General features: G+C 47.6%; 1 protein-coding gene across 6 annotated transcripts in view; it reads right to left on the reverse strand.

The window, feature by feature from the left end:
- The window catches only part of TRAK2 (trafficking kinesin protein 2), a 522,775-nt gene that overhangs the window by 187,904 nt on the left and 311,841 nt on the right, over positions 1-23,030 (reverse strand). For all 6 annotated transcript variants that reach the window (XM_069615471.1, XM_069615472.1, XM_069615469.1 and 3 more), the window contains one exon: positions 16,362-16,440. In XM_069615471.1, coding sequence (XP_069471572.1) covers positions 16,362-16,440 — 79 coding nt within the window. The remainder of the gene's footprint in view (positions 1-16,361; positions 16,441-23,030) is intronic.

The raw sequence follows: 23,030 nt of genomic DNA on the forward strand, positions 1-23,030 counted from the left end.
CTAACCCCTCTAAAGTCTTACGGCCAGAGTACCAGGGCATCTCCAGGAGTCAGGATCAAAAGTCGACTTCCACTTGGATTAGCTGTGGATAGGTGACCCAACTCATCCCAGATCCGATTCGTCCTGAGGGCTGATAATGCCCAGTAGTTCCATAGCTTTGGGACGGACACCACGCCCGTCGGGCCCCTGCTTTTAGGTAAGTCAGCAAACTGGCCCAGTCTGACGAGAATCGCATGTGTTGGCCCTGAATAGAATAAGCGAGCCATTCAACCTCCACCAGAGACCACAACTTAGCAACCCATTCGTGTTCCTGAGGGGGATCCCTCGACTTCCACCTCCGGGCAAGTACTGGCGCCGCTGCCATCACCATTATTACATAGAGTTTGCAATCTCCTCTCGAGGATGGAGATGTAAGCAAGTCGTTCAGGCCCAGTAAGGCCAGGCCTCCGTTTTGGCTTGACTGAATTCCCAGCACCTGTACGACAGCCTGATGGACCCAAGACCAGAATGAGTCCATTTTGGGACATTCCCACCAAACATGAGCCCAGGAACCCTCCGAGCCGCATTCCCTCCAACACAACCTCGAGGCATTGGGGTATACTTTATTTAACCTGGTTGGGGTTAAGTGCCACCTCGTCATCAGCTTCAGCCATATCTCCCGGATTTGAATCGATATGGCGAGTTTCGGGATCTGAGACCACAGTTTTACCCATTCCTGCCACCCCCACATCCTGCTCCCATAGGGCCATATACTTCCTTGCAGGCAGCGTTTCCTGACCTTTAATCAGTTTATAGATGGACGATACCACCCCCCTATCCCCGGAGTGTGTGTCTAAGTATTTTTCCAAGTTGGTGAGAGAGCGCGATCCCCGCCTGTTTAAGCTCCCGCTGGGAGACCCAGTGCCTGATCTGGAGGTAAGAATACCTAGGCTTTTCCCCTATGCCGAAATCCTTCTTACATTGCTCAAATCTTTTCACCCCCCTCCAACACATCACATACCATCCGACAGCCGCCTTGAAACCAAGGAAGAAAAGCCAGCGGATCGTTAAGATCTGGAGTGAACTGTGGATTTCCGTGTAAGGGCGTATACAGAGAAGGGAAAGTAGTGATGTGTGCTCTGCTGATGGCTTGATCCCATGCTTCACCTGTGGTTGAAGTTATAGCACTGCAGTACATACGCGAAGGCCTATCCTGCCTCGGGACCCACAAAACCCCCTCCAGATCCTTCCCCCACCACAGCTCGATCTATCCACCTCCACACACCCCCCCCTTATCCCCCCCCCCCCATCATCATCTCTCTGCCAGTCCCTAATGACTCTAATCTGAGCCGCAAGATAATAAACCTTAAAGTCTGGCTCTTCCAGCCCACCCCTGCCGGGGGAAGCTTTCATTAGAGCGGCCGCTACTCTCGGGCGCTTTTGACTCCAAACGAAGCTAGAGAGTATTTTATGTAGGGTCTTAAAGAAGGACGACGGGAGAGAAGGGGCAGGATTGCCATTTTTAGGGCGTTGATTCCCCCCAACCACGAAATCTCCAGAGGTCACCAGTCCACCAACTTCGACTTCACCTTCTGAAGGAGAGGAGGGAAGTTCGCTTTGTAGAGATCGCCCACGGACCGTGTCAGGGAAACTCCTAGATATTTTAATGAAGAGCCAACCCACCTGTACGGATAAGCCTTGCTGAGGTCCTGGACCTCACTTGGGGACAGAGTGAGGGGTAACGCGTCCAACTTGTGGGCGTTAATTTTTAGGCCTGCCACTTGGCCGAACCGGTTTAACTCCCTTGCCACCGCTAGCAGTGAGGTAATCGGCTTGGTCACTACAAATCTGTCAGCAAAAGCCGCTATCTTATGAAGCTCTCCACCAAACGGGAGCCCCTCGATGTCCTCAGAGGACTGTACTGTCTGGAGGAAGGGTTCTAAGTGTAGGGCGTAGAGTAGTGGTGACAGCGGGCAACCTTGCTTGGTGCCCCTTCCTACCCTAACTGGGGCTGATGTGTCCACTGACTGCTAGACGAATAACAGGGTTACGGTAGTTGGCCCTTACCCTGGTAATGAAACCCGGACCGAATCCCATTTTGGCCAGGACCGCAAACAGGAACCCCCACTCAACCCGGTCAAATGCCTTCTCTGCGTCAATCGGCAAAAGTAGGGCTGGGACGCTCTTTTTCTGAGCCTTTTCAATCAGGTGGGTCAATCGTCTAACGTTATCTGAAGTCTGCCTCCCTTTAATAAACCCAGACTGGTCACTATGTATTAATTTGGAGAGAACTGTTTCCAAACTGTTGGCCAATACCTTGGTTTGAATTTTAGCATCTACATTTATCAATGCTATTGGTCGGTAGGAAGCACAATCGGTAGGGTATTTACCCTTCTTATGTATTAAGATGACTTTGGCTTCATTCATCGAGCTGGAGAGAACACCCGTTGACCCTGCGCAGTTGAAGAGTTTGGTGAGGATAGGGATCAAAGTTTCCTTGTGCGTCTTATAGAATTCGGATACAAACCAGTCTGGGCCCGGGGCTTTACCAGACGGTAAGTTATTGATCACCCTCCTAACCTCGTCCGTTGTGATCTGCCGGTCGAGCTCATCCCTCTCATCCTGAGAAAGCCTGCTGCTTCCCACCCGAAAGAGATACAACTCTTGTTCCGCAGTCGCAGGATCTTCTGATCTGTAAAGGTCTGAATAAAATTTGCAAAATTCCCCTTCGATGTCCGAATTGTTAGTAAGGAGGACCCCTGACTGCCCCTTTATTTTCAAGATCGTCCCGTCTCCAGCCTCCTTCCTTAACTTCCTGGCCAGCAACCCGTCTGCCTTATTGCCTCTAGTGTAGAAACTTTGTCGCATAGCCAGGAAGTTACGCTGTGCGGCCCTTGTCTGCATACAGTTAAACTGGCCTCTCACCGCCCTATATTCCCTCTTCGTGGCTGCTGTCATCCTGCTACCCATACGAGACATGATCGCTTTAAGTCTGGTTTCCAATTTTAACTCCCCAATCTCAGCTCCCGTTCCCTTCTAGCCTTGGTTGCTATGATCCTACCCCTTACAGTGGCTTTGAGGGCGTCCCACCAATTTTGGGGGTTCGTGTCACCCCAGTTATTGTGGTTAGTGAAATCCACAATTCCCTCTTCTATCTCTTTGACCAGGACTGGGTCTCTAAACAGCAAGGTTGGGTATCTCAACTTCCAAATGCCCGGGGGCCCCCTTTGGCCTGGATATGGTGAGGGTAAGTGGGGCGTGGTCTCCCAGAGCAATTGCCCCCAAATCCAGAGCTACAGTTCTACCCAACAACGGCTTTGAAATCCAGACAAAGTCTATTTGTGAGTGTGACCTATGGGCATGTGAGTAGAATGTGTACCCCGGAGCATCACCGTATAGCTCCACCCAGGCATCGACCAAGGCTAGATCATCCATTTTCTTAACCAGGTCCTGGGAAGGTCCCCTCTGTGCTCCCCATGAGGCGGATGTCCTGTCTCTGGCGGGGTTCCCAGGCTAAATTAAAGTCTCCTAGCAAGAGGATATATGCCTTTGCAAATTTCCCTAAGCGGGTTACTATATTTTGTATGTAAGAGTCCTGGGCTTGATTTGGTGCATATAGAGTTGCTACCGTCCCCCCCCCCCCCCCTGTCCCTGAAGTATCACTGCTAGGTATCTGCCTTGGTTGTCCTGTGTGTTCTCAATTGTCAGGTCCAACCCATCCCTCAAGGCTATTAGGACTCCCCCCTTTTTTGCTGGTGTGAGTCGCCTGTACTACCCGTGAGTACCTGCGGAATTTTATCCTGTGGGTGTCCCTAGAGTGCACGTGTGTCTCCTGCATAGCCACAACATGAGGATGCACCCGCCCAAGGAACCTCTCCACCTTCCTCCTCTTAATCGGGGAATTAAGGCCGTTCACATTTAATGAAAGCACTCTAAGTGCATCGGAGTTAGCCATAAGGAATGCCTGATTGACCCCTTTATGCCCGCTGATCCCCACGTCGAACCCTCCTTAGTGTGTGCAGTCCACTCGCAGGCCACTACGAGCCCGCTCCCAACTAAGACCTTGGATCTCTCCCCCTCACCCGTCTAGGTGAATCTGACTGGCACCAAGCCCCCCCCTTGTGACAACATTACGAGAGCCGAACTCAATAAGAAACCTAGAACACCCCCCTCTGAAAATGCAGGAACTCCCCTTCCCATTCCAAGATGTCAGGACGATGTCAGGACCCTCCCTCCTTCCCAATGCATCCCGCAGATGTGTAGGCAATTGCCTATTAAAGTTTTAATTTGCACGTTAACCTTATCTCTATGTGTGCCCTCCCCAGGGTTGGTACAGAGATTATGAACGTGCAACTGGTTTCCCTTGTGACCCCCTCTCCCCATTATGGTCCTCCTGGTCTGGAGTCTGGGCCTGGGTCAGAGAACTAAACCTAAATTGCTTACGCTCCCCCTTTGATTTCTTAGGGCCCACCTCCGACCATTCCCAAGGTTCCGTGATAGTACCCTCCCAGACTGGGTGGGTCCTGTCATAGGTGGGGCATCTTCGACGCCACTCTTTGGTCGCAGGTTATGATTCTCTGTTGCTTCCCCTGCCACTGGAAGCTAAGAGCAAATGGGTGGAGCCACCTGTAGCACATTTGCTTTTCTCTAAAAATAAGCCAAGATCGGGGCCATGCGCTGTCTCCTATTCAGGGTAGCTTGGGATAGGTCCTGGTAGAGCTGGATTTCTGAACTGTTTTGGGTTATCTGTCCCGCCTTCCTGGCTGCCTGAAGGATGCTCTCTTTCTGGGTATAACTATGGAACACTACCAGTACATCCCGTGGTCGCGCTCCCCTCTCCTGACGCCTCGGTCCCACATGATGGACCCTGTCGAACTTAATATCTTCGCTTTGATCAGGTTTCATGAGGACTCCAAATATTGATTTCATTGTTTCAGCCAGATCTTGATCTAGGACAGGTTCTGGCAGGGATTTAATCCGTATATTAGACCTCCTAGATCTATTCTCCAGGTCTTCTGCGTGCAATTCGAGGTTGTGAGTTGCAGTCGCGAGGGTCTCCAAGAGGGAGTCCGCCTTTTGTGAGTCCTCTGCCAACTCCTGTAGGGCCCTCTCATTCGTGTCCACCCTCTCTTCTATTTTGTTGAGGTCTCTTTATTTCTTGTAGGCCCTCTGCCAGGTCCTCTCTTAACGCATCCATCTGTTTCTGCCCTGCATCTGTGATTTTTTCCACGATTTCCCAAAGCAGGGAGCCAAGTTGGGCTTGAGTGACCGGCAGGTCCTGTGGATCCCGAGTGGAGGCCAAGGCGGCCGGGAAGGACCCGTCTCCAGACTCCTGAGGTCTCTGGTCACCGAGCTCTCTGGCCCAAATCTGGGTCAGAGAGCCCTCCTGATGCTTCTTCGCCATCTTAGCAGAGGCAGGGGGTGTCTTTGGATTTGCTTCTAAACATACCGCCTGGGTTAGGGGTCCCCCATGTGGGCTAAGCACTCTGCCAAATTTCCTAATTGGGGCTGACCGCCAATCTAGCCACCACCAGGCCCGAGGCCTCTGAATGTCCAGGCGGCCTGGTCCGCCGTGCCAATGACCAACGCACAGTCTGGGGGCCTGCCTGATCTTCCTGAAGCCGCTCCTCCGTCGGGGTCCCGCTGCTGGGGTACAAGACTTGTGGATAATAATGATGGGGGGGCGGCTGGGCCCGGCCTCCAAGGCCCCCGTCGGGTCACCGCTCCACCAAACCACAGGGCCCTGCAGACCCAACTATCTCAAGTCCAATGGTGGGCGGGGGGGGTGCTGCCTTCAATATATCTCAACTTCCTCGCAACCCCCCACAGCCCCCCCCCCACTTACTTGGGTGTTCAGCCCAGAGACTGCCGAGCTGGGGACCGACCCCCACCTCCAGCGGCGGGATGCATGCTCCTCTCCCTGGCCGTACTTCGGGCCCGCTATGCCTGGCGCCTGACCCAACGCGGCGCAGGGTCCACTCGACTGCGGATCCTCTTCTTTGTTGGAGAGCGTCCACACAAGGCCGATGGCACACTCACCCCGGCATCACCAAGCCGGGCCTCCTCACTGGGTCGGGCGCACTGGGTCTCTGGCCCCCTCTTCCACAAGCGCAGGGGGCGTCGACCTCCTCCACTCAGTACCCACGCCTCGGGTCTGGCTCCCCCGCTGTCTAGGCGCCCAGGGTGACCGAGATCAGGGTTCCCCCAGGGGACCGCAGTGTCTCCACTGCCCCCTCGGCCCAGGCCACACCTCCCGGCACCACCCTCGTCTCTCCCTGCGCAGGCGGCCAAGCCCAGGGCTCTCCCTTCTCACACTGAGCGAAGTGGCCGCAGCCGAGGTTGTGCGGCGGCCCCTGCAGCCTTTTCCCGGCTTGTCTTGACGCCCACGATCCAGCCGGGGCTTCCCCCACACCGGCCGATTCGAGGGAAGGGCACCTGCAGCTTCAACGGAGCTTCTTCGTGCGAGTGGTCCAAAGCTGTGCGGGAGCTCCGGGAAGCGCGACCTCACAGATCCATCGCCATCTTGGAATACCCAAAGCTCAATTTTCTTGATCCTACTGGCTTTGGCAATGCGTGTTCCTCCACAACTTGAACTGTGAACACTATTCTAGTTAGGAAACAGACTGCCCGAATCCCTCTTGGAGTGTTACATTGTTGCTTACCAGTTGCTGTGAATCCCTCTTGTAGAGGGATACATTGTTGATTACCAGTTGCTGTGTTCGGTCTAACCTTTACTTCCCATTTTTAAACTGAATTTTGCAAAGGCAATACATAAAAGTGCTTTAACTGACCTTAACTGAAGTCACTGAGTGCTTGATATGAAAAGTATATGGAAAGCTACTCACCTGCATTATAGTTCCTTTTATAATCATCTTCCATTTTTTTGTGCCTTGTGTATATATAAATATTTTGAGAAAGTGTTTCCTTGGATCTGTGATGATTTCATTGTACTGCTCTAACAGCTCACATTCTTCCCTCCTGGCAGCTCAGCCGCTCTACTGATTTGTGTAGTACAGGTCTATGCTAAGAGTTGGGAATCTAATACCAAGAGATCTTATGAAGTCTAATGTCAGTAGGACTTTAGAAACACATACTTAACAGACTTTCAGGAGAAGAGGGAATCTGGACACTCTGCTTTCAGCACCAGGGTGAATAGAAGATGGAGCCAACAGCTAGTGGCCCCCTCGGATGTCCCTAAATGAAGGTCTAGCAGAATGATGAACTCTAAGCACCCCGACCCTTGCAGAAGGCCACAATCAAGTACAAGATCTTTGCGCTAAACGTCGGGATGCAGCACAACGGGCCTGAATCTGTTCCAAAGTGTAGGGCTCGACCCAGCAGATGTGTGTAGTCACTTGGAGCACGCAAGACATCTCGACTAGACTTCTATCAGCAAAAAAGAAAAAGAAAATAACCTTGTTATGCTAGAAACGACTGCATCTAGTCAGTATGGCCAGGGACGTGTTAAAAATGCAGGCATCACAGCAAAATTCTCCTTTAGCTGACCACCAGACCAGTCACATCCAAGTTACAGGAAAAAGCAAGCAAGAGCGATTTAGAGGGCAGGGAAAGACATAAATACCACTGAGAAAGGGGCTTGGCACCAGAAAAGCCAATCACAAAAAGGGCTGGTAGCAGAGGGCCAGATGACCAACCATACTGGTTGGTCCCTGGGACTGCCACTCAGCCAACACCAGCCCTCACATGAAGTGCAGGGGGAGGGTGGGCAGTCCAAGGACCTATACTAGCCAAAACCAGTTTGGAACAATATGGAGGCTGTCATAATGCGCTCACAAAGGACCCACCTGGTCATAAAGGCCATCTGGAGCCTTTCTCGTGGTCACTTAGACAAAGGAAAGCCGCAAAAAACGAAAATGGCTAGGAACAGGATTATCATCATTTTTTTTTTAAAAACACTGGTACCCCAAATGGCAACCAAAAAGGTACATCTGCCTACCAATGCAGTAAAACAGCTTACACCCTGGGTAAAGCCAAAAGTACAGCTACCACCAACCTAAACCCCAAAAACATTTTTGGTGAAGCAATCGCACCAGGACAGAAATGGGGTGCCAGAGAGTCCCTGGTACTGGGCACCTTCATGGCGACCCAATACCACGCACCTTCTATAAGGCATAAAGGGACGCAATGTCAGGGGGACGTCAGGAAAAGTTCTCATTGCCACCAAAAAGAGATCAAGGAACCAAAAAAGACAAAGGGCAAAAAGCAAAGTTGAGGGGCCCCAAAAAGTGGCAGTACAACCCCCAAATAGGAATTCTGGCATCACAAGAGGGAAGGAGTGAGGGGATAAAAAAGCCTGTTTGAAGCAGTGCAAGGCGCTCCAGGGATACAATAATTGTATTGATGGGAAAAATATTAACATGGCTGATCGACAGTTATTTATATCAAGATTGTATTTTTTTTTTTTAATGCAGTGCAAAAGAGGGCTCTATAACACGCATGTTGAAATAAATTAATCGGACTGTTGGAAAAAATCCAACAAGAAATATTCAAAACAGTTCCCCAGAATCACTATCAGTGAAGAAAGGGTCAACAGTCCGCGTCAGTCTTCATTCAAAGCCAACAAATCAATCTCACTTGTTGGGAAAGTTCCAACTAACAGTCATACTGGCATCGATTCAAAATTCTACTGCAGAATATGGCAATCGTCCAAGATGATGTATTTTACTACTCCAGGTGGGAAATTAAGCATCATCTGTAAGGCAATGCACTGAAAAAAGAAGTATCCATTCCTGCACAGTTATTGACAGACAACTTTGTGGGAGGACAAGGGTGAGTATTTGTGGGGGTTTTGGTGTGTGATGGTAAGGTATGTGCGGGGGTATGTGGAAATGCGTGGGGCAGTGAGATGCGTGTGCAGTGGAGTGCTGGGTGTGTGTTTGCAGAAGATGTGTGCCGGGGAAATAAACAAGAATGCAAGATTGTCATCACTTTCTAATCCACTGCAAGAGCAAAGGCACAGACAGACCCTTTATCTTCTTGCTGATTTGTCATTTAACATAGAACAGGTTATTTTCAGAAAGGTTTTTGGGCGTACTTGCTAACCTAAGTGGCGTACCAACACTTAACAACGCAATGTGACCAATACTGTACATGTTTCCATCAGTGAGCCAACACCTGCTAAATGTATTGGCCAACTTGGTAGCCATACACCTCAAAAAAGGAGCAACCCACTCGGCAGGACCAACTTTGGACACAAACGTCTGCCAAGAGCACATGGTAATTGTGTTGCCACCTTTATCCCGCCCATGGGGTGATTATCTGACCATTCCATTCAGTAGCCACACTCTGATAAACACCCCACCCTCAAAAAACACAAAAGCACCACCAATGCCAGCGCATAGATGGACCTGAACGTGGAGGTCTTTCATCACTAAGCAAGTCCACGTCCTCCACAAGACTTAATCATCCAATACTCGCAGCACCTGCTTAAAATGCGGACCAGCACTACTGTAGTTTTCTAAAATACAGCTAAGTGGGTTAAAGAAACACCAAAGAAAAGTACAACATCCACAGAGCGTTGAGATAAACCCAGAAAGAGGACGGCACAAATTACAATGCTGGATCTTTAAAGCCCTAAGAAAGCTAGTCCAGAGAAAACCTTCAGCTCCTCGGAGAAGATCTATGCAGCAAGTTTGCTCATCCTCTCACTTAAATACGCGAACTAAAATGCAATAAAGAAGTACAATACTAAGTTGCAATGAATTTGGAGGTAAATGTTCAACCGGCACAACAAAAGAACATATCAATGGATCCAGTGGTACTACAGCAAAAGAACGGAGAGAGCATAGAAGGAACACTACACAAAACGCACAGAACAAACTAGATCACAACAAAAAAAGGGGACACTTAATATTGAAGGCATTCTAGGACCCAGCAGCCTACCATATCATACCAATGGTATTTCAGAAACCTTTCTACGCAATCACCACATATCCACTTTAAAGTCTGTCATGATCCACCTGAGCAAGAAAGAAGGAAACACAGCTGGAACAGGCAAGGACCAGGACACTTACAACATAGGCACAACATCTTAATACATTCAATCCCATCACAATAACAGACTTTGCAATCCTCATGAAAACAAGCAGCCATACAGGCTCATCAGTGGACCCCTGCTCACCACCTACCTACAAAACTATCCCGATGTCAGATTCAAGTATGTATTCAACTCGTCACTCTGCCAATGGACAGTTTCTCAAGATTTCAAGAAGGCTTTCACCAAGCACCTCTTGACTAAGCAAAGCAGGAAGATTGAAAAAACGACTAACCTCTGCCCAACATATCCTAGCCTGCTAAACTACTGGAGGGGCTAGTATACCACTAGGTTCTCAATCCTATAGAAACAAATGGCATTCTGGAACAAGCATAACAAGGATTAAGGACACTCAGTATACTGATCATCCCCATCACTCTGGGATGACCTGAAGAAAAGCACAGGGACATCTCAGCAGAATTTCATACAATCAATCACAACATACTAACGGAAGGTTTGGAAGAAGTTGGTCTGAAAAGCAAGGCACTCAAACACCATTCTTCCCCTGCCAAAGGACATACCACATTTACGTTTTATTCTGATCCGCTCCTCATATGCCCACCTGCAGAGTATTACAAGGACCAAACATCTACCTACAATTTAAAATCTACAAGGTTCTGCTTATGAGAATCATCCTAAAACACAAACGTGCATGTTAAACTATGCAGATGGCACTTAAATCGTTTTTAATCGCAAAGGGGACAATCAGGACACACAAGAAGGACCATGCAACTGGGTCACACAAGTGGATGACTGGATGACATGAAACAGCCTAAAACATGATCCCACCAAAACAGAAAAACAAAATCACTGCCGTTACGGAAAATCTAATTTCTGTAGTAATTCCCTTCAACCCTAGAGACCCCGAGCTCTTTTGCTGGACTTTAGGATTTTTTAATTATAACCCCAGAGTGAGTGAGACCTTTTTGCTCACTCTCACATGTGTTTTGACCCGATTTGAATTATGCGTTTCTTTTGTTTTTGGAGTCTGACAAACTCCATAGGCATCTACGTTTTGTATGGCGACACACAGCACCTTCAGTGCAGTGTCAGAGAAATCCTCTAGATTTCTCATAAGGTTTAAAAGACCTTTTCTTGTGTGAACTACTGTTCCCAAGAATAGTAAAGTGAAATTGACTTTACTTACCTTTTCTCTTTGTAGGTCCAGCACACACCATCCTATCTTTAGTGCAGTGGGGTTACCTACTAGCCCCTTATCCTACATTCTCTTGTAAAAAGAATTAATGTTACGCTCACTACTTTAAATTAATGGGGCAGTTTTTTTTAATTTACCTACCATTGTGCTTTTCTACCACAGGCTGAATCCTCAGCTGCAATATAGCACCCATGGGTGATCATATTGTCGAAATGGCACGGTCGTCTCCTTTTGCCATTTTCTGTTTGGGAGGTCTTTCTTGGGGTTTCCTCTGCGCGCCAAGCCAGGTTTGAGCCCTTTGTTCAGTTTGCCTTTGGCGGGATTCAGTCCTGAAACCCGGCTCTGGCTCCAGTGTGTCTGGAAGGGCAGGAAGTGAGGGAGGTTCCAGAAACGGCCTGGTCCTTCGTTTCTAGGGAAACCTGAATGCACCCAGTCATGATTGTCTGGCTGGCTGGCTGTCCTTTCAAGACAGCCACCCTGCTGTTTGAGTGACAGCTAGGCTGTGTATGAATGGGAGAAACCTGCTTAAATGGCGAGGGTTTTGGGACAAGAGGCAGAGTTGACCATTTAGGAAGAACTACCAGATAAAGAAACCGTGAACGAAGCTTGCTGCATCCTCCTGGACCATTGAACTGCCCGGTGAAGCCCTGCTGCTGTGCTGAAACTCCTTTTTCTGATGGAGAAGAGAAGGTTCGAAAGGGACGGCTTCTTCCCTTGGGTTAGTGGGACCAACTAATCCGGAGACAAACTCCACTGGACCATCTTCCCCGACTGGCTTGCTGCTGCAGGAACAGAGTGCGAGGGGCTGAGAAATCCATAGTTGAGTGCAACGTCTGTGATCCGGCCAGAAGCTCCAGGAGTCTCCCCAGTACCTTTCAGAAGCAGGACAACCAAAGCTTGAGTCCCCTCACCAGAGGGCAGGACTCAAGGAGTGAAGGAAGCCCAACCGGTGTCCAAGATCCACAGTGGTGTTGTTTACCGAGCATTGAAACCGCAAAGTGCTGCTGATCCGAAAAGAGTCCATAGCTGCCGCCGAACTCCGAATTGCTGCTGCAGGAGTCCCCAGACATCCTCCTCCTTGTCCCAGGAACACAGGATCTGCATCGCTGCAACCTGACAGAAACCAGCTTGACCACTCTTCTAACTAAAGGTAAAGTTCTGACTTGGGGTTCTTACCTCAGTGACTGTAGCTTGCTCTTCTCAGTTGAGACTTGCAGTAGTTGCCTTGCTAGAGTTGATTTCAGCTCTAACCTTCCCAAGTGTAACAGCTTGTGACCCTACAGTGATTTTCTTCCACAAACTCTCTAACTTTGTGCAAGACCTTTACTATCCAAGAAGTGCCTCAGCTCCATAGACTTTGCTCTAATTGACTTTGGCTGTCCTGGCTCCCTGGATACACTTCTATTCCATTTGACTTTGATTCTTACTGTCACTCATAGGTGATACATTAGTTTAAAACTAGTATTACTGGGAAAGTTTTTTACCTAGACTTTATTGGAAGATTTAAAGTGCTCACATGCGCCGAGAACCCGTTTAACCTTTTTTCCTTCCCTTAACTTTTCCTTTCCACAAACCTCAGAATCTACAAAGTGTACTAGCGATATATAAAGGCAACTATTGTCCTAGTTAATGAAGTCACCTCAGAGTGTATGAAGTGTGTAAGAAGCATCTCTAAAGATGATCTACTAGCTTTGTGTTGATTCAGGAAAAGTATTTTAAAGTGTACTTTATTGCTACATATATTGCCCTTTTTAACGAATGCTCATTTAAAAACTATTGTGCGATAAATAACTATTTGACAAAAACCTTGAGTGTAAGTGTTACTTGAATACTTGTATTGGTGGATTTCATTGCTACAGCTCTACAGCTCACATTTACCCCTATCAAGATAAGCCTGGCTGTTCAGTCACACTACCAACTTGTGTATTACAGACTTACCTGATTAAAAGAGAATAGCATCCCAACAGATTCCTGGCACAAAATATGGGCTTGAACCCCAAAAAGCTCCATGTGCACCACTTTCGAGGAGTGTGCGATATAAATATATTATTGTTGGTACATGACTCCACAGAGATTTCATGCAATTCTACCTGAATATCTAAACCGCTGTTGGCACGGGTGTGGACAGCTGGCGGATCGCAAACATGTGTTGGCTTTGTACTACAATTCAAACATATTAGCAATAAATCTGGTCAAGGATAAGGATATCACAGGGTGTTTACTCCCTTATGCTGCTGGGGGATGTTCCCGATGATGGTACATTTCCTGCATCGGGTCCCAGGGCAGAGCTCATAACAGCCATTACTGGCAGCTAAACTAAACTGTGCATGCTTTTCGAAAACAACAGAGAGCCCAATTCTGTCATACTGATGGGTTGAGATATGGGGAATAGTGGCTATGGAAAAGTTGACTGCGCATATCACAGAAAACATGACTCGATTCTCTCGAATATGGGCCCTATTCTTCGAATTTGTGCAAGACAAGGAACACATTTTTAAGCCGCAGACCCTGAAGCACCCATTTAAAAAACGAATGGAACTGACACAGGCAGAGACCCATGCAAGGGATGGGAATGCTTGGTGAGGAATGATGACTTGAGGTACTGTTTGAGATATATAAAATGTACACTGGGACACTATATGGAACCAATTGTTATTAATATTATTTGTTAACCTTATTTTTTATTATTTGGGGATTTTGGATATCGAAAAAGAAGTTTCGATGTTCCCATTTTGAATGTTATATTGCTATGTTCATCGAGATTTCAATAAAAAGACAAATTTGAAGAAAGGAAAAAAAAAGCTGATAGCAAGCAGTCTTGCTAATTTCCTTTGATGGATGGCTTTTTGTTGCAGCTGGGCTCATGGTTGTTAGACTGTGCCTTGATGGATCTGGCACAAAGATCACAGGGCTGGGCAGGGGTACACACAGCAGGCCGCATCAGTGGGCCGGCTTAGCCTTTCGGCTGAAGCCCTTCTTGCAGGCAACTAAAAGTCTTCCACAATGTTTTAGAAGTCTTTGTCGAAAAGAAGAATTCAAAGTAGGGCCACAAGCTGTGTAGAGTTGTGAAGTATAGAAGCTTTCAGCAATTCTACAGAGCAACCACAACAGGTCTCACCAACAGAGAAGAAGTGCAATTTTAGAACAAGAGGCAAGTTCTCTTAGACTGTACTTCAACCTTTAGGTTGAAGAAAAAGGGCAGCATATGACTTCAGTTCCTGTACAGCTCTGCAGATCCTGGTGTTCCTGGGACTCAGTCATGGGGACAAGAGGGAGGACGTCTGGGGACTCCTGCACTGCAACGGGACGGTCACCAACCGCAACCGGCGATCTTCAAACAAGTGGCACTTCAGTGTTTCAGCTCCTCGCGTCTACTGCAAATAGCGAAACACGGCGGTTCCTGGCTGTCGAGATGGGCTTGCCTTGCACCTGGGGTCCAGCACTCTGTTGAGGTTGCACCTGGGGTCCAGCACTCTGTTGAGGTGGCTCAGGCTCGGTCAGTCCTGCTTCCTGGGAGTCTGGAGGATCTTAATACAGCTCTTGGCCAGCTTAAAAGCAACACACACAATCTGGTGTTCCTCTCCCCTGCTATTCAGTTCCAAAAGCAACTGCAGTGGAATTTCAACCAGCTCCAAGAGGATGTCCAGGTGGCTTACTTTGGTTTTTATTGGTTCCACCAACTCAAGGGGAGAGGTCGTTCTTGCAGGGGCTTCTCCGTCGATACGAATGTGCAGTTTCAGCACAGCAGCAAGGCTTCACCGGGCAAACCAACCGTCCAAGAGTTGCAGCAGGCGTCTTCTTCAAGTTCTTCGGATTCCTTCGTCCAGTGGTCGACTCTGCCTTCCAAGCCAAAAAGCCTTGCCTTGTATGCAGGTTTCTCCCATTCTTTCCAGCCTAGCTGTCAGTCACTCAGCAGGGTGGATGTCCATGCAGGACAGCCAGCCGGCCAATCACCTAAGAGTGCATTCCTGTCTCCTAGGAGACTAAGCACAGGGAGGTTCGAGCACCTCCCTCGCTTTCTGCCCTCGCCAGACACCCTCAAGCCGGAGGTGGGCTTCACTCGTGAATCCCGCCAAAGACAAAATGAACAAAGGGACCAAACCTGGTTTGGCGGGCAGAGTAAATCTCAAGAAGGACCTTTCCACAAAGAAATGGCGAAAAAAGAAGACTGGGGCCATTTTGACAAAAATGGCACCCTTGGGTACTTTACTGCAGTTGCGAACGCAGCCCGCGGTAAATGCACACTGCGGTGGTTAAAGGTAAACCACTACCACCAGCCATTCATCGAGGAAATGGTAACATAAAATTGTTACTTTAGAGACTAGACAAAGGGGAGTAACCCCTCCAGCACCCCACTGTAAGATAGTGTGGGCTGGGTCTAGAAAGTTACAAGTGTAAGTAAAGTCAATTTCACTTCACTGCTCTTGGAAACTGTAGTTTATCCAAGAGAAGGTATTTAAACCTTTGGGAAATCTGGAAGACATCCCTGTGTCACTGCACTGAAGGTGCTGTGTGACACCATGTAAAAGATGATGCCCATGGAGCTTGTCAGACTCCACAACCAAACACAAGAGTTCAAAATCACATTAAAATATGAGAGTGGGAAAAAAAAAAGTGTCTCACTCTCTCCAGGTAAAAGAATTAAAGTTCTACAGTCCAGCAAAAGAGCTGTAGGTCTCTAAGGTAGAGAGGAATTAGCACATTTCTGAGAATTCTCGCTAACAGGCACAAAGAGGGAATGAGAGAACGGTAAGGCGGCATGGAGGAAAGGGGAAGGAAAAGGAAGTAATGGTAAACCAAAGGAGGCAACATGATAAGTTATGCTAGTTGCATATTCGGCACATATGGAGTTATTGCCTAGCAAAGCCATCAGAAGGATACACTTCCACATAATCCCCCCCCTCCCACTTGCCATGGCAGAGGGAAAGCATGAAAGAGCAAAGGTTGACAGAATCTTGAGTGTAGGAAAGTTTAAGGGGGAGGAGGGCAAAGATTTGTGAAAAGCAACATTTATGGTTAAGAAGAGAGAGTGGTCTATTATACAAAGGGAAACATTACAATACTTGTCTACTGTGCACATCCATTTGTCTGCTAAGCAGTTCACTTAGCCAGAGGCATGAAGCTCAAATTGTCCTACTGTTGGCAAAATATGGCAGAACTTGAGATACTTACTGATCTCATTCACACAGTCTATAACCAGTTGCTGCTCCTTCTCTTCATAGGTGATGGTTTCAGTCTTCAGGTGGCAAGTCTGCAAAGGAATGCAAACAAATGGGTTGGTGTCTATATAGCACTACTATGTCGACATGTGGCTTAAAGTACAGTGGAACTCTGCATAGGTTACACAGAAAGTTTAAAATGACAGCAACGTCTTGGAGCTAAACTCACAGGTGAGGGTGCAATGGGTATGAGTCAGTTTAATTTTAGTTATTTACTATAGAAATCATTTTTAAAAGAAACGACGGATGGTACATCTCGCTGACAAGAGTGCCCGCCCACCCCAATAAGCCGTTCACGTATAGATGGACGAGATGGTGTCTCTGTAGACTATAAAGCAACAGATCACAAATAAAAAAGCTCTTGGAATGCAATTTGGTCTTGCCAGGCATCAATTGGTCAGACCAAATGATGTTTTGAAATTCTAAGTTTATTTACTTTGTTATAGGGATTTATCATTTTCATGCTTCATCCCCTCTCCTTGTGGACCTTTTTCTTTCTATTTCGAATGGGGGAGGCCCCCTCGACCCTCATTCATTCTTATTTGCTCTAACTTTTGGAACTCTGTTCTCTTTGTTTTAAACTTTCTTATGGAGTCCGATTTCCTCCACATCTCTTTTGCGGCATACAGCACCCTATGCGCAGTGTTGCCGGGGACCCGCTTGGATCATCTGCTGAGATTCCTTTACTATCCCTCAAGTAACTACAGTTCTGAAGGATAGAGGGACATGTATACTTCCTAAAATGTTAAACTATGAAAGATTAGCACACATCACCTTACATGCAGTGCTAAAAGGATAACTAGTATCCCCTTCCCTCTGCTTGACTTTTTAGTCACATAGACGCCCCCTATAGTTATGGCTGGTGGCAGGGGACATGTCCTACCAACTATTGTGCTATTATCTGTTACTGCAGACTGTATTCACAGTCTTGGTTGTGCACAATAGGGTCACCCATGTTCTAATATGGTGGCTCCTTGCTTTTTTTGCCATTTCTAGCGTTGGTTGTTCTTTGTTAGCCCCATCACCATTCTCTGAGGGGGAGGTCTGTATATGTGTTTTGCCTTTGGCGGGATCCCTTGGGTGTCCCCGCCTAGACTCCAGTGTGTCTGGGCAAGTAGGAAGCGGTGAAGGAGTTATTCACTCCTTTCCACTTGGTCTCCCAGATTGCCTGAATGGAACCAGTTCCCACTGGGGAGGGGCTGGCTGTCCCAATTGGACAGCCACCCACCCGCCATTTCTGTAAAATGCAGAATGTGCGCAGTGGAGTGTGTAGGAAAACCGGATAAAAAGTGAGGTTCCTGAGGTGAAAGGCAAGTCGACCACTGGAACAGAAGAACCAAAGCTGAAGACTACCAGAGACGCTTGCAGACCTTCCCAATCACTGAAGCAACCACTGCTGTCCTGACCCAGTTTTGTAATCGACAGAGCAGCTCCGAAGAGGACTTCTTCCCTATGGCTGGTGGGACCAACCAGCCCTGAGACGAACCATAAATCGAGCCATCTCCCAAGGTGATGTGCCTCTCCAGAGCTGCAGACTGAGAATACTAGGAGACCTCAAACCCATTAGCAGTGCAATGTCTTTGCAAGGCTGATTCCGTACAGAACTTTGGTGAGCTCCAATTGGACCTCCAGAGGCACGATCCCACTCTTCCAAGCACCCTCACCAGAGTGCAGGACTTCAGAAGCGAAGATCGACGGGGCAAATACCGTCCTTTGTTGGTGCTGAGAAAAAGGCGCCAAAATCGCAGAGCGACCAAGGAGACTGAAGAAACCCATCCCTGGGGTCCCCTCTCTAATTCAGAGTCCTTCCTTTCGTCACCAGACCGAGGAATCAGGAGACCGGGTCCAGCGCTGCTGCACATAGGAGTATCTAGCTACATTAATTTCATCTAACCTATGGTACTGTGGGGGTGAAATGTATAACTTACCTTGAACCGAAGAGTTGCTCCAGTGTGACTGGAGTGCGTGAAGAGATGTCCTTGGTGTCCACCCAACTGCGACCCAAGCTTGCCAGCTTGTGTCCTTTTGGGGAGTCCTTTTGTAAGGTTCTCCTAATTCGTGTTATATCGACTAATCCTATACTAGAGGCTGTAAGTACCCTGTGTAACATTTACTATTCTACTACTTCGTAAGACATTGGCACCGCTCCTACACTGACTTTTTTGTATAGATAGGGATCGGACTTTGAAAGCGTTAGACACTCCGAAAAGTGTCTCTAGAATGTTAAGCTCTGCTGCTGTGTGTCTAACCAACCTTTTTCCTTCCTAAAGACTTTATCATAAGCAGTTTTGCTAACTAAATATAATTACTGTACATCTGTGAAGTAATGCGAGTGCGCAGTGGTACCAATAATATGGTAGAACTGTCATTAGTGTCAAACTCTAATAATTGTAAGCGCCAGTGAAGTAATCACCTTAGAAAAGTATTAAGAATTCCTGTGTGTTGGTTAGTGAAATAATAAGTATGCATCTTCCTGCCTTGTGTAACTAATACTAAATGTATGTGTTTAATAACATTTACTGTGTAAGAGTTTCTTTGAACTATTGTATTTACTGGGTTCAGTGTACTTATCTATAGCTCACATCATCCTCCTATGATTAGCCTGGCTGCTCTGCCATTCTACCAAGATCCTTTGGCTAGTACAGAGTGTTAGATGAGATTTTCATAGCATTGTTAAAACTTCCTGACCTGTGTCAACCCCATAACTTTTTGATTTTACTAGTGGATTATTTTTCTTTATACCTCCGAGTGGGAACCTTTTCCCACACTCACAGAATCTTTTACTATATCTTTTTATGGGTGTCATTTTTAAGTCTCTCCATAGTGTCTTTTAAAAGTTATCCACTTTTGACAACTTTTTGGCAATAAGTGCCTATTGTTGCTCGGTTGCCCTAGGGACTCCCCTTTTACCTTTCTCTGGCTAACCTTGTGGGAACTACAGTTCCCAAGGGTAGAAAGGAGACCAGCACCCCCACCCTTATGTGGAGTGCTGGGAAGATCCCCCCCCCCCCCCATCTCATTTTAAATGTAACATTTATGTTACAAGGACAAACTTACCTTTAATGGTTGGTGGCAGTGAACCTTTTTAGTAGTTCAGTGCACCTTTACCGCAGGCTGTTTGCATGTTTTACCAAAATGGCCCTGGTCTTTGTTTTTTTGCCATTTTAGTGTTCCTTGCCCTTTCTTGTTCATTACCTTGACATCCAGGGCAGGTCATTCCTTTGTGTGATTTTTATCTTCGGCAGGTGTCCTGTGGACTCCCAGTCCCTTTACACCCCCCCCCCCCCCCCCACCACAGGCTCCAAAGTGTCTGAAGGCAGGAAGCGAGGGAAGAGTCCAAAACTCTGCAGTCCTTTGTCTTCCAGCCTGAGTGCAAGATTCCAGTTCCAGATGGGAGGCTGGCTGTCCTGAAAAGATGACAACCACCCCCAAGTTTGAATGTTGCAAGGCTGCTTGATTGGCTGGATTCCTGCATAAAAGTCTGAACCTGGAAGCTGAAGAGGTAGTCAACCCATGGAACCAAAACTGAAGAGGAAGATTAAGAATTTGCAGCTGAAACAGTTTCCAGCGACCGGAGAGCCTGCTGTGTAACCGGAGCCTGCTGTAGCCCTTCCTTCCAATCGTCCTGGGGACTCCGAAAACTATGACCACAAACCACTATGAGCCTAGTGAGACCCACTAGACTCAAGAAGTCCTGCATTTTTAGCCATGCCATGCCATGCCGTGACCTTGCGGGGCTGCAATACCCCAATACTCTGGGACCTCGAGCCATTGTGCGGTGCACAGTCTTCCCAATTCCAGTGGATCTCCAGAAGCACGAATCCAGTCCAAAAAGTCCCCTCACAAGAGTGCTGGACCTTGCAAACGACGAGAATCCGACCAGCCATATTCTGTCTTCTTCTGTGCTCCTGAAAAAGGTGAAAAGAGACGCATCCAGCCGCAAGAAAAACCTTGCCTAGAGCCTTCCGCGGAATTCTTGCTGCAAAAGTCCTTGCAGTGTCCTGTCTTCTGTCACCTTACTTAAGGAATTCAACAACCACGTTTTTGGCTGCAGACCCTGAAGTCGTCCTGCGGCAAAATCCTCTGTGCTGTGGTACAGTGCTGGTTTGGGTATTTACTTACCTTAAGTCACTTGTGATTCCTGTGATTGGGAGTCCTTGTCCAGTGCACCCAAGCCCCTGCTAGAATCATCCCAGGGTGTCTTCTGCGATGCCCCTGGACCTTCAACTAACTTGAAAGTAAAGTGCTTACTTGTTTAACAGTCTTCCTTAGGAACTCTGACTTTTGCTACTTAAGAACCTATCCAGTTCATGTATATGGGTCCGACGGCAGTGTTGATGCTATTGGACCTTTCTTCCGCCTTTGACCTGGTAGATCACTCTTTGTTGGTTTCCAGGTTGAAGGAGGTGGCTGGGTTTTCAGACAGCGCTGCCTGTGGATGGAGTCTTTTTTGAGCAACCACTGGTGCAGGTATTGCAGTAAGATTGCAGAAGCCAAATAGGTCTTATTGACTCAGGGTGTGCCTCAGGGAGCGCGCTCGTCACCCCTCCTCAACCTACTGGAAGAGGATAAAGTGATTTTTACTAACTATGCGGATGACACGCAATGGGTCATCCCTCCGACGAGCAACTATCAAGAGGATTTTAAAACCACCAATAAAGTGTATGGACTGATTCAATCATGGATGGCCAACAATGGCCTGGCTCATAATACATATAAAACAGAGTTAATGGTTATTGGGACTGAGGCCAAAGTTCGAAAACTGGGAATAGACTATGCCCTTTTTAATATTGCAGGATGTAATATTTAAACAAAAGATAAAAGGTTAACACACATGGAGTATACTTCGATCCAAACCTAAATAGGTGGTCTCACGTGAGTAGTTTAGTGTCTTGTATGGCATACTACATCAAGTTACTCGTACAGGTACGCACTTACATTTATAGAGGTAGCTGCGAGACTGGCACAAGCAATAATTGACTCTAAAAGACTATTGTGGCAGTCTACTGGTGGGCGTAGCTAAGTCAGAGTGTAATAGGCTTCAGACTAGCGTGGTTAGGGTGATTACTGGCTTCAACATGAGAGATCATGTGTCCGAGACCAGGCGCAGCTTGCAATGGCTACCTACTGAGGCAAGAATTGATTTCCGGCTTCTGCTTATTGTGCATAAATACCCGATGGGGCTTGCCCACTATATCTGAGCCAGGCACTGGTAAGCAAATCTAGTACTCGCAGTCTGAGATCAAATACTAATCAACTCCAAACCCCCGCTTTCAAACTGATTCAGGTAAAGAAGTGTGCTTTTTTGGTGGCTGCCCCGAGGGCCTGGAACGCTATCCCCCTGATCTCGGGGATCTTAAATCCACTGCTAAGGTTAGAAAAAAGCTGAAGACTCTGCTGTTTAGGTAAACCTGTCCCTCTCTTGCCTAAAAAGGGACCTTTCTAAAATCCTAGGTTATAGGTATGTTGTATGCTTGTTTGTCTGCGCTGCGCCCTTAAGCCTCCGGGTCAGTGGTGCGTGTTATAAGTGTAAAGTAAAGCAAAGGGATCCCATCTGTCTCCTCAGCCTTTACACAAGATGTGGATGTACCAATGACTTGTGCTAGCTTTCACACTCCAGCTGAAGAACCCACTGGTTTTCAGGCTAGAGAGTTTCTTTAATGTCTCTGGGACTGTCTCAACAACAGAACAAGAGGTCGACAATTCCATTCCAGATAATACTACTATAGTGTATTATAAAGACAGTGTGATTGTAAATGGTCAGGACTCCTCTGCCATTAGAGACACTGGGGCCAGCATAACGGTGGTAGACGGAGGTTTCTTTCAGCCTGAGGAAGTTGCTAAGGCTCCCAAAAGGCTTACAAAGTTAGCAGGAGGTCCAGTCAAAATGTGTCACATACTGCCCCAGCTATTATTAAATGTAATGACATGACTGTAGAAATCCTGGGAGTGTTCAGTCTGAACTGCCCGATCGAGTACCTTTAGGCAATGACTTGAAGGCCCTGGGTGTAGTTTCCAGCACACCAATGCCTCCTTCTAAGAAGAGAAGAGAGCGGACAAGAAAAGCAAGGGAGGCAACCTTGAGAGACATTCCCATTGAGACCAAGAAGAAATCCAGTTTTCAAAGGAAAGAAGGGCCTCAAACCCAAATCTTCCTCAAAGAAGAGTTCCTGTAAAAGAGAAACTCCAGTTCACACCTGTGACCCCCACCATCAGCCGAGACCGAGTTGGTGACAGGAGAATGCCCCGAAGAATCATATTGTGATGAGTCGGAGGTGGTGGAGATTCTAACCCGTCTAGAAGATCTGAATCCTAGAGAGCATCCTGAGCTGCAGACTTTGCTTGCAGAAGGTGGACCCTCTAGGACATACTTTAGTAGGAGACAGGTCTGCATCAGCAGGAAGCTTCCCAGAGTGAAGGGCAAGTACCTGGGAAGCAAAGGTTCTACTGGGTGGGGGGATGGCCTCATCTACAGTGAACCTATGGACATGAAGTCCCTCTGGCTGGTCATTTGAGTTTGAAAGGACCAAAGTGGATCTCATTGTACTTCTACTGGCCCAAGATGGGTGCAGAGGTAGAGAAACATTGCAGAGTTGCCACACTTACGAATTGTCTGGCAACA

This window comes from Ambystoma mexicanum, chromosome 9 (assembly GCF_040938575.1).
Source record: "Ambystoma mexicanum isolate Mex_15411 chromosome 9, UKY_AmexF1_1, whole genome shotgun sequence".
Lineage (NCBI taxonomy): Eukaryota > Metazoa > Chordata > Amphibia > Caudata > Ambystomatidae > Ambystoma > Ambystoma mexicanum.